Source organism: Rhagoletis pomonella, unplaced genomic scaffold (assembly GCF_013731165.1).
Source record: "Rhagoletis pomonella isolate Grant_MI unplaced genomic scaffold, Rhpom_1.0 Rhpom_scaffold_00005, whole genome shotgun sequence".
In the NCBI taxonomy this organism is placed as follows: Eukaryota; Metazoa; Arthropoda; class Insecta; order Diptera; family Tephritidae; genus Rhagoletis; species Rhagoletis pomonella.
Genome location: NW_023458559.1, coordinates 49,567,255 through 49,579,804, shown reverse-complemented (window position 1 = coordinate 49,579,804; position 12,550 = coordinate 49,567,255). Strand labels below are relative to the sequence as shown.

General features: G+C 34.5%; 1 protein-coding gene across 2 annotated transcripts; it reads right to left on the bottom strand.

Annotated features, from left to right (window-relative positions):
- Positions 1–3,325: 3,325 nt before the first annotated feature.
- Positions 3,326–11,658, bottom strand: LOC118739112 (ornithine aminotransferase, mitochondrial). 2 transcript variants are annotated; one of them, XM_036470254.1, is made up of 6 exons: positions 11,404–11,658; positions 10,947–11,287; positions 4,805–4,973; positions 4,582–4,722; positions 4,008–4,512; positions 3,326–3,624 (listed from the first exon to the last, which is right to left on the bottom strand). In XM_036470254.1, exons 2-6 carry the CDS (start codon positions 11,255–11,257, stop codon positions 3,464–3,466), a joined length of 1,287 nt encoding a protein of 428 aa, XP_036326147.1. In that variant the 5' UTR covers positions 11,258–11,287; positions 11,404–11,658; the 3' UTR covers positions 3,326–3,463. The 2 variants fall into 2 exon arrangements, with proteins under 2 accessions (XP_036326147.1, XP_036326148.1); XM_036470255.1 differs by having other exon boundaries at positions 10,947–11,281.
- Between the last annotated feature and the right edge of the window lie 892 nt (positions 11,659–12,550).

Sequence of the window (12,550 nt, the reverse complement as noted above, 5' to 3'; positions counted from 1 at the left end):
TTAAAATATAAAAAAGGCAAAGATACTCGCATAGCGAAAAAATGGCATGCGACCAATAATCTTTTTGGTTTTTTGTTGTCTCGACTTTTGTTGTTTATTTTTTTTTTTTTGGACATTTTCACCCAAAATAAAGCAGATTTTTTCCTTTGATTATATTAAACAGTTGCAGTTTCACAATTTCAAGTAGTCTAGTCTATGTCGACCCGACGACATCGTTGTCGTCGTCGTCATCATCTTATCGTCATCTTGAACATAATTAAATAAAGCGTTAAAATTAAAAAAGGAAGTGCCGCACAGGAAGCCAGACGCAATTCGCACTTTAACTGCGTGCCTTTGCCTTAAGTTGAGGGGCGGCATTCCGATGAATTTGCTTTCACATTTTATTTTTTTTTTTTCGCGCACACGCAACTTTGGTCAGAGAGAAAGCAAAAACAAAAAAAGAAAAAATGTAGCAAACAGTATCAAAGCTAATTTTTGGCCTAACTTGAATGAGCGTTTGACTGGCTAAGCGTTGCCGGAAGTTTGGTTTGCTAGGCGTGAAAGTGGCAATATTTGTCGAAATTATCAGGGTGCCAAGGTTATCAACATATTTATTTTTGAGTAAAATAAAAATACATACGTATGTATGTAACACAGTCACTCAACAAAATATTCGCTTAAGTTTGTGAAAGCGCTTGATCGGTGATTCTTGATCGCTGACTGTATCTTTGAAGCTTTTTCATAACAAAACTATGCGTTTGTAATACCGATGCCCAAGCGCAGAGTTGGAGATACTCCTGGGTCTAGGTATAAGAATGTATACTAAAAATGCATTGCTGCTAAGAGTGCTTAGGTCGTCTAACACGCTTTTATTTTAAACAGTTTTCATAGAATGAAAATGCACGTGTTGGTATGAATTCATGAGAAAAAATTACAATAAAGCTATTAACAGTAAATATAGCTACTTATTTAGATAGCAGAGAAAAAAATAAGTAACAGGTTTTTTTAGATCAAAAGTAAAACAAATAAAAATCAGTGGAAAATTCACGTTTGATCTTATTTTAACATAAAATTTCTGAATTTTTTCGGATTTGAGTAATGCTCTTGCCGCCGTAGCCGAGAGCTTAGATGCAGCTATGAGGGGCTCATGATTCCATTTCTTCAATAAAAAAGCTTCTTCGGAGGTAGAGTAAAAGTTTAGATCTCTCCATATGTGTCACAACAGCAAGAAGCAGAACGCGAATTGGAGTAGAAGGTCGGCCAAATACGCAGAAAACGTTTAAGCGGCAAACATTCATTTATTGGAATCAAATATGATATACTGTTTATCCCCAAAAAACCTAGAATATAATTTTAAAACTATTTACGGGTTTACCTTAAACTTGAAAAAGCCTTGAAAACTTCGAAACACTCAAAACTATTTAGAGGTCAAGAAAATGCGGTTTATTCGCTATTCGAAAAATTAAAATTTCCAAAAAAAAACGCCTACATATATATTGGAAAAAAACGGTGGAAAACGGGTTGGAAAATGAGTGTCAGTGAAAATCATACAGTAAATTTTTGCAATTTTTTTTACTTTTGTTTTATTTAAATTTTATTAATCTTCAATGAAAATATAGTTCATACTACAAAAAAATCCACATAAAACAAAGTTTCCAACTTTTTCACAATACAAAAAATCGTAAAATTAAAAAAAAAAGTTCATAAATTTTATTCAGAACTCCTTGAACTTTTGTGAGTATGCAGTTTTAAACCTCATACAATTTAAGTGTAATAAGGTATAAGTTTGAATTAGCTACAAAATTCCGTTGATTTTTTGCTATTTCTTTTAATAAAATTGCCCGGATCACTAATGGCTACCGAAAAAGGTTATCTTCTCTTTGCCCTCTACGAACAAATACTAAGAAGAGGGCAATTACTAAGGAAACACCATAACCAGGCTTAAATCAAATGACCAACTCTTGAGACGCGCACAAAAAGAAGGTTCTCTGAGAAGGTTCTCGCGAACCTAGACGTAAAATGTCTTCAATCCTTAGCGAATTTAATCATTCCTTCTGTCGAGTCTCTGTCTATACTGTTAAAGTTTCCGAGGCCTTTAAGAAACCTTAGGCTCATATTTTGAAGAGCATGCGACACGAGAACTGTCGTTCGGTTTCTGCCCTTTTCCCAAATTTACAGCTCGTTGCATTCGTTGGTTTACTTAATGGCTCCACATTATCTTAACTTAATAAATGCTCGAGAGTATGTATTGATAACTTTTTTCTTCTATGTTGCTCTGCTTTTTGGTGCTTTTTGTGGCATTTACTACTTCATAGCATCATACTTTTTCTAAGATGTTATGCGCGAAGAATTATATTATATATATGTATATATTTGTGTGACCTTCATCGCATGCCTTCATTGTTGTCGTCTTTTCTATTTTAATTAAAACGTTAAAATCGCTAATTATTTTCTTCGCCGTGTGGTTGCTGTCGCTATCCAAATACAGTGGAGTTGGAGCGTGTTCATAATGTCACGCTCAAGTATTTGCATTATTAGATTTTTTAATTTCTTTGACAGCGTTTTTTCTCACTTTTTATGCCTTTTTGTGCGCATTTATTCAATGAAGACTACGGCCGTGGGTGTTGAATGTTTATCTTTATGGTTTTGAGCGCCGGTCGGTTGAAGTTTGTAGTAAACGAGTACCATTTCTTTGCCGTTATTAAACTTCCGTTTGTCTCTTCACTGTCATTTTTGATTTTTGGTGATGGACATTGACACTTGCAGAGTAGGGGATGGGTTTGACTTCTTGCCACTTTCACTAAATGTGACACACTTTTTTTTTGTTTTTTTTTTTTTTGTAGTCAATTGCAAAGAGATATTTGTCAGCTTTTCCTGGCGGGTGGTTAACATCAAAAGATTAAAACAGTTAGTGATTTTACTTTCTGCTTTACTAAAAAGTGTGGTTTATTGGGGCGTAAAAAAGGTTGCGCAGATTTATTTATTTTTTTTTTTATTTAAAGAAATTTCAAATATTTGCTTTTTTTATTTCATTTAATTGCCGAGAGTGTTTAACGTAGCACCTTGCAGAAGATTTGGATTTCTAAAAGCTCAGTTATTCTAACCTTACTTACGTAAGAAATCGTCAATGATTACTCAACACGTCAACCTAGCTGGAAGCGAAAATATTTGGTTTCGGGTTTTTCGTTTTCTGCTGATTGTAACTTTGCCGCCTATGAGGCACACAAAAAAATTTCTGAACAAAACATATTGCGTTGGCCATGTATTAGGTTACGTTACGTATGTATATTAAGTCCAGACTAACTGAGCCTTAAGCAAAATTGATATATAAACATAGGATTGTTTGTTTTTTCCATAAAAAAATTTATTGTACAATGTCACCGTAAATTTACTTCATTGCCTAAATTTCGCATTCAATCTTTAATCTACAAAAATCGGTATTTAATACCGGGTATATAAAACAGCTTTTATTTCCATTGTTCACTTAAACGCTCAGTATTGTGTTCTTTATGATCTCAGCGCACTCGCGTGTTTGCTCTTCTGTAATAATGAGTGGAGGGGCGAAGCGTATGATGTCGCCATGTGTGGGTTTGGCGAGCAGACCGTTATCACGCAATCTCAGGCATATGTCCCATGCTTCGAATTCTGTAGTGAGGCAAAAAATAAATATAATAGATACTTGATATAATTTTCACAAAAATTGAATTACAGTGAAATCTCGGTATAAAGAATTTAAAAGGCAACAAAACATCAGTTGAACAACAAATAAAACATGCAAAGAAAATTCAAATTACTTTCGAGGCTTCATTAAATACTTTGCAAATAGTACTTTTGCCATTTAGTACTTATTGAACACTTTTGAAAAAATGGCTTTCATGCTCAAAATGAGTGCGCTAGATCAGTTAGGGTATAAAGACCTTCGAGGTCAAACATTGTCTTCCAAAGGCTATGCAAAAATTTGGCCAAACTAATTTTTTACTTATATTGAGGTACCTGATATCGAGTATCCACTGTCCTTCATTACTCACTTTTATTAATCACAATAGCATTGAGCAGACCTTTGCCGCGCACAATGCTTACAATATCCTTAGGTAGAGTATTTAGTTCACTGCGTAGTAAATTCCCCATTTTCTCAGCATTCTCCGCCAAACGTTCTTCCAGCAACACTTCCAGCGCAGTAATTGCCACCTTACAACCCAATGGATTGCCACCATAAGTAGAACCATGACGACCAGGTTGTATGCATTCCATAACTGGGTCATCCGCTAGCACAGCCGAAACGGGATACAGGCCACCTGATAGCGCTTTACCCAATATGAGTATGTCAGGCTTAACTTCTTCATAATCAACGGCTAGCATGCGTCCGGTGCGCGCCAGTCCCGTCTGGACTTCATCGGCCACCCAGAGAACATTATATTTCGTGCACAATTCACGAACTTTGCGTAGGTAACCAGCATCAGGTACGACAACGCCAGCTTCACCTTGTATAGGTTCGACCATGAAGGCGCAGACATTGGGATCTTGTAGCGCTTTCTGCAAGTGTAAAATGAAGAGTAAGGAATGTGATTTTTCAGCAACCATAAACTCAAGAATTAAGCTTACCTCCAACGCATCTGTATTATTGTATTTGATGATCTCGAAACCAGGCATGTACGGTCCAAAGTTTTCATAGCTCAATGGATCGGTCGACGCGGAAATGGCGGACAACGTGCGACCCCAGAAGTTATTCTCAGCGAAAAGTATCTAAAATTACATAAAGTAAGTAAGAGTTTGGTGGCTCTTGGCATTCTCAGAGTATATATATATTATTATTTTTTGAACAAACCTTTGCTTGATTTTCTGGCACCTTTTTCTTCATGTACGCCCAAGCACGTGCGATTTTACAAGCGGTTTCACCACCCTCAACACCGGTATTCATTGGCAAAACTTTGTCATAGTTGAAAAGTTTTGTGATGAACTCCTCATATTCGCCTAGGACATCTGAGTAGAAGGCTCTGAAAAAGAGAAAAGTGGAGGTAGTGCGCAAAACTTCAGTTATCGCTGAACTGAGAAATGAAGATAGAGTGCTGATATTTTGACACAAGGTTTTTTTTTTGTTTGTGACTGACATCGAGTGGGACCGCAGGATCTTTTATTTGACACAGTTTAGGGCTCGTAGTAAATTTGTCATGCTGAATCCGAATATGCCATAAAATTTAAAGTTTCACGGTTCTCAGCTGTCAAATCAACTGTCAATGTTTTCTAATATAGAAATATCTTTTTAAAAATGACACTGATTAGGGTTTTAGACACGCCAGTTACGAAATTTTATCAAATTAAAGCTTTGACAGTCGACAGTTGTCAAATGGGCTGCCATTTTTTTTAATAAGAAAATATTTTTTAAAATGTCACTTATTAGATTTTTTATGGCGCTAGTACACGCGCCTTTTTCCTCTCCTTTTTGGAATGAAATTGAGGTCTTACTTATTTTTCATTAACAATAGAGAACAACTAGTGTTGTCATCGAAAATGCATCTGATCCAAATTATTTTTGAGAATCAGTAGTATGACCTAAACCTTTGTCGATCGATCCATGTCAAAATTAGTGGAGCTTACATGAGCTCTTAACTGCAGTTAATCTGGTGGAAATGGGGCAAACAACTGGATTAAATGCTGATAATTCCAAATTAACGAGTTGATACGGATAAACACTGCACAGTGCTTCAAAACTGGATTTTGATGTTCATAATTCACTGGAGCCTTCGTTTTTCAACCAATCTGATTTATATTTTTTTAATGAAAGCTTGCAAAATCAGCAGGAGACCAGTTGAGCCCGATTTATGAACTTTTTTTCTAGTGAAAAGTGCGGTAAAAGTAGCAATTTTGAAGAAAATCGATACTCGTGTTCCGGTCAATAAACGTTACATAGTAAAAAGTAGTTTAAAACAATCTTAGGGCTCCGATAAAACGAATAAAAATCACAAGAAAAATTTGAAATGTTATAAAAGAAATTTCATGAAAATAAAATTATTTTTTAAAGGTTTTAGGAATATTTTCGGTATGCAGTTTTATATATCGCTAAATTTTAGTACAATAAAGTGCAAGCTGTAAGTCACTAAGAGTTCGCGTTGATTTTTAATAATTTTTCACTTTTCGAGCACATCTGCATGTTTTGTGGTTTATATTTGTAATATATATACATACATATTATTAAAAATTAGCGCGAACTCTAAACTTGCACTTTATTGTCCTAAAATTTTATTTTATCTATGAAACTGCATAACCAAAACTTTGTTTATGAACTAAAAAGAATTTTAATTTTGGAATTTTTTTTACACATTTAAATTTTTTTTGTTTTGGGGGAACCCTAAAATTGTTTTACATTAGTTTTTATTACGTAACATTTATTTACTGGAACAGGAGAATCGATTTTCTTCAAAAATGCTACATATTCTACAACTTGCGCTAAAGAATTAAATACAAGGAAATGAAAAAAAAGATCGGGATCAACTGGTCCCTTGAAAATTTTATAAGCTTTTATAAAAATAAAATTATCAATTTGAGTGACTCTAGTGAACTATGAAGAGTGAATGCCAGTTTTGAACCACTGTGCGCTGCAGTCTGTCTATGCTTTTGGAGATTAGTTGCACAACTTATTGCAGGGCATTTATTAATATGTTATTTAGAATGTACTTATGCATGTACTCATAAGTATGTAAGTATGTACATGGAAGAGCTAAATACATATAGGCAGACGTATACGATTTAAAACATTTGATTACGCTTATGACAAGTGCACTTGAATACCGAGCTTATCAGCTAACCAAACGTTAATTTTAAGTTCTAAAACAGCGACTAGATGATGTAATTTAAGAAATTACACGTATATGCACTTAAACATACATACATATGTATCTTTTATATTTTTATTTTTTATATTAAATTTTTATTTAAGGTTACCTATAATTACGGAGACCATCCGTTGTTTTTTGCAGGACCGTACTGTTTTTCAAAGGTCGGTCCTGCGTAGTTTTTCAGATCTGAAAAACCTGAAAATGTACTGATTTTTCCCAAGTGTCCTGCATTTGTCCCGCATTTTATTCGTTATTTTAAAATTATCGGACAATGGATGGATTTTTTCAAAAAAATGATTTTTGGTACTTTTCGTAGCTTTTATTCAATATCTCATGAAAAAATCTCCCAATCAAGTATATTCATAAAAAAAAAATAAATATTCATGTAAAAAAAGATTAATTTCGATGAAGAAAACGTGATTAATAAGAAATTAGAAGTATTAAGAAATTAGAATCATAAATACTCTTTTGATATTTTTATGCTACGTAAATATATGTAGGCATATTTTTGAAAAATTGTCCTTCATTTTGAATACATATTTATGGTCACCGTACCTATAATGCTTTTGTAACAAAAACTATTTAATACTGATCAAAAATGAAAATAAAACAGTTCGTTATTTCACTTATTTAGATTATATTTTAATGCTTGAACACATTTTTAATCTTTTGAATTGAAGCGTGCCTATATTCAGTTTAATAACGCGACGATTTTGATTTGGTTATCATATCACTACAATTTTGATAATTTGGTTGCTATGTATTCTAAAGGCTAAATGTGCCGAAAACTTTTTGTTCGGATCAAATTGATTTTTATTTTCTGTCCCATGAACGAACGAATAAAGATCACCCAGCACGGCGGGCGAGAAAAAAGTTATTTTTTTGCAGTGACGTCATTTTTTCGACGCCATGTGAATAAAACGGAACGAAACCTGTGTGTGAATGAAAGAACCGATTAAAACATGACGTCATCAACCATTATTTTTTTTCTCAAATGCAATTACAAATACACGGTTGCCGTGCTGGGAGATCTTGTTAGTTGGTTCATGTTTCTGTCCGAACCACTTGATGATGCGGGTTGTCGCGTTCTCCTTTGTATGCGTTTGCAGCGAATTGCATGTGTTATTTGCCCTCAAAATCGTATGTAGGCAACAATATCATCAGCTGTTTGCTTCAGAACAAAATCAAATGTGCCGAACTGAACGGTGAACCGTACTTCAGCACCATCTCCGGCGAAAATGTTTCGAGAGCAAAAAAAAAAGTTGTCCGGACACGAATGGTGAACCCGCCTTAATCTTAATTGATATTTACATATCGTCGTTTAGAGTACAAAACCGCGTATCGCCATTCTGCAAAATCGCGTAACTGACATTGGCTGGCAAAAATTGGATTTGCTCACACAAGCTCTTGGCTCAATTCTTACCCATTCGTCCTGAAATATACTATCCAGAAATGCGATTGCTTTATAAAAAAGAGAACCATTTTGAAATATGAGTGTTTGTACGCTCGAGAAAATAATTTCTACAACTTCACATACGCGTTTTTGCATTTTGCTGATACGCGGTTTTGCATTTTGTTTTTTTTTTTTTGTTTTGCACTTTAAACGACGATATGTATTTTTAAATGTTTGTTTGTTTATGAATCGCAATATTATCTTTAGTTGTAAAATAACATCAAACCGATTCCCTTTAACGAAATATATGCGTATTTTTAAAACTTCGCGTGAAAACCGCCACTAATGTTTTCTAAGCGCAAGTGCAACTCTGCACAACAATCAACAGTTTCCGCCGCCATTTGAACAGCTGCGCGTCGGTTTACTTTGCGTGAGTTAGAATTGGTGAAATATGTGAAATTCGTACAAAATATGGCTCAAAATGCAGTGATTAGTATAAAATGTTATAGAAGTGAATGTTTGGTAGTTAAAATGAGCAAAATAAGTGCAAAGGTGTTTAGTTTAAAAGCAAATATCTCAAATGTTTTAGTGGAGTGAGTGGGCGGCGCAGCCAGCGTAAGGAAAATATAAAGAAAGTCAATGAATTGCAGGAAATGGAATGCATAAGTGCAGTAAGATTACCAATTTGATAACATAGTTACGCGAGGTAAGCGATTTTTAGCAGAATATGTTGTTAGTTTGATTAATGTTTTTATTGGGCAAGAATTATTGCATAAAAACGCTGCGTTAGCTGCAACAGGTGGCCGGCAGCGCTGCTTTGCGCATTACAAAACGGATACACACATTTTTTGCATCGTTTTGATGCTCGTCGCTTCAGTTTACACATATGTGTGCATACATACAGTCACTGCCAGAAGTATTCGTAATGAAAATGTTTTCCATCATAAATTATTTTTTCAATATTTTAAATATTTTTATTTTTATTTTGACAAAGTAAACCTATTTAATTATAAGATATAAGGAGTGTTCGCTATGCAACTGCCAGTAAGAATTAGCCAGTAACAAGATTCAGAGAATAAGGTACCTTACTCTCCCAAAGAGAGAAACTTACTACCCTACTACTAGTTTTGAACTAGAATTCTACCGGTTTGCGTTTCAGCCGAACTAGTTCACGTTCTATCCTTTTTCAATGTTAGCGACTGGTATTTTTAACATTGCGATGGCCTACGAGATGTCAATTGTCAGGCTATGCATCAGCATCTACTAGTATAAATACTAGTAGCACCATACCAGTTGATGAAATAGTCTGCCAATTCATGCCCCGTGAAAAGCATAAGTGTGCCTTTTTGCTCGCGACGCTCCAGCAGTCACAATGGCCGACAGAGAAGAGCACTCGCGTGGTAAGCCTGAGGTCCCAGGTTCAAATCCTGGCGCAGGTAAAATTTTTTTATTTTCTATTTTGTATTTTATTTTTTTTTTATAAATTTATTTTTTTGTTTATGCTGTTTATTGTAATTTTTTAATTTAATAAAAAAATATTTTTGTTTAATTTCTTTGTTTTTATATTTCTTCCTAAATGTTTTTTTTGCAACGCAATTAGATTTTCAAATTTGTTATTTATTTATAAATTGAATAAATTATTTTTACTTACATTTATTTAACTTTAAAAATCTTAACCACCTCCAAGCGGCCTCGAACCTGCGATTTCAGAATCAGAACCAGTAGTCTTCACGTGACGCCACAGCCGACATTTGTAAGAAAAGCAATTATGTAATTGCGTTTTATTTTTGGCTTTGGCAATTCAAAGGCAGATGTCGTTAATCGCCTAAGTTCTTCGAAATTGTCGAACTGGTAGGCACATACTAGTTAATGAAATAGTATTTTTTCTAACTGGTTTGGCTTTTCACTGCAGGGTTAGTTTTGCGCGAACAGAAATTAGCAAGCATTTGCAAGCTTCACTGCCAGCTGGCGTCCACGGTTGCATTTCGAGCATAATAAATTTTTTAAATTATTTTAGGTGGAAGCCAAAACAGGACCTATACGTATATTTCTTCTTGTTCTGACATTCTTCAACATACGTTCCAATTTCATTGTGGAAGTCACTGTCGGATTTCCTATATCGACAGTGGTGTCGAGTGCGTACCGATTACGAATACAGCTTTTTCAGCCGAGTACCTTTCAAATGTTTGGAATAATTAAATTAATTGAATAAACGAATATTTACATACTTCTTTCATTAGTAAATCGCAACAAGATTGTTCATTTTCAAATTTAACGAACTCGTTGATTCAAATTAATGTTGACAAAATGCAACCGTGTGCCACACGAAAAATAATCTTCAACGACAAAATTCCGCTCATGAAATTCACCACATCGAACTTTCTGAAGGAATGTTTTGGTTAGCGTGTATAACAAAACCGCTTTAACTGGAGAGACGCTGATACATTTTAATAACTGTTTTACAAAAATCACCATTTTTTAGTTTTTCATATTAAAATTTTTTTTTAACTGTTCGAGCTCTTAAGGTTTAAATAGTTTAAAAATTCGACATTCTCATTCAACATATTGTGCGGTACCCGTAAATTTAGGAACACACATTTAAAAAACAAACAGATTTCTGTTACAAAGGCGGAACTTTTTAAATATTTTAAACAAATTAAACTACCACCTGTCAAACTTTTATTTATACTGTAACGAACGATAGACACTAATAAGATAAGTAAGTGTTTATAGCTACTCACCTGGATGTCAACGTGAGTTTTTTCGCCTGCTCTGTTAGAGTATGCACAATTTTTGGATGACAATGACCCTGATTGACGGCTGAGTAGGCACTTAGAAAGTCGTAATAACGTTTACCCTCAACATCCCAAACGTAAGCACCCTCGCCGCGTGTCAATGCCACCGGCAGGGGATGATAATTGTGCGCACCGTATTTATTTTCACGGTCAAAAACTTGTTGTGATGTCACTTTTTGTGCCATCTGCTGGAGCTTATGCTGTTGGCTGCTCATGCAGCGCACTGCCGCCAGTTTGGTTGATAATTTTGAGAACATATTGAGTGAGTGGAAGAAATGTCTCTGAAACTAATAAATGTTAATTTTGTAGTATAACCAATTAAAAATCCAACAAATCCCAAAAAAGATATCATTAACATATTCAATTTTGTAAATAAATATCAAAAATCGTGCTAATCACTCACCTACTGCCCTTAGATGTTCTAAGATTGCGTTAAAATTTTTTTTTATATACAACTTAGGAAAATCGATGTATGTATGTATCTACGTATAAAATCACTTTATATTTTGCTAGCTTCCACTGTTTATGTAGTTTCTCCGCTACTAGCACTTAACGCAAACACTTCTCCCATATAACTGAAATTGATCGGTGCTCACGCCCGCGACGAACGCTCGAAGCAATTGTTTAGCTGCGCTAGTCTTTTGCTATCGCTCGAAGTTTTACGACTGCCTCTGACATTTATATAGATACTTATTCACGTTTTTCGATAATTCCTAGGGGCACTGATAACTCATAGAGAATTTCTTCCCAGTTTTCATTTTGTGCTCACACTGCCAAGCCTCTTTTTCATTCCCCCCTACGGCCCACTCTTACATTTATTTAATTTTTTTGCTTCTGGTTAAGAATAAGCTTTCTTATCTCTGATGAGAAGAGAGAAACTTATTTTGAATATTCCTACTAAATATAGATTTCTAAAGTCTAGTTCGCAGCGGATCTAAATTGTGAGTCGTTGGTGGTGTTTGCTGCTGTAAATATCGTTATCAATTGAACAAGTTGAAGACAAAACTTTCCATTGAGCGAACTGAAGTGTTCAGCATGCATACACAAACATACAGGATTATATAGATAATACTTATGTACCCAGTAAACAGTTTCGATCGTGGAAGTTTCCTTCGTTGGCATTTATTCCAATAATTCCGATCAGAAGGTAGTATTTTATCTGATCGTGGAATAACTGTTTGTAAGCACTCTCGGTCTGTTTCAGGCGATTCATAGAAATAAATCTTCGAGACCTTTCTGGAAAAGTCAAGGATAACTCATTACGAAACATCTTCAGCGACTCTATTACAATATTCATACGCGAGTCGTTACAAAATATCATTTTGCCATTCTAACAGAACATTCATATTTCTTTTTTAAAGATAAAATCTTAATGAAGTAGATAATTATATATAGTCTGCATCAAAAATATGAATACCCTGACATTTTGACGATTTTCTTTATTACTATTTCCCATATATATATATATAGTTCATTCAACAGAAAAGCCCAGCAGAATCAGTTTTTTCATTTTCATATAGAACTCGGGAACACTCAATTGAGTATGCAAT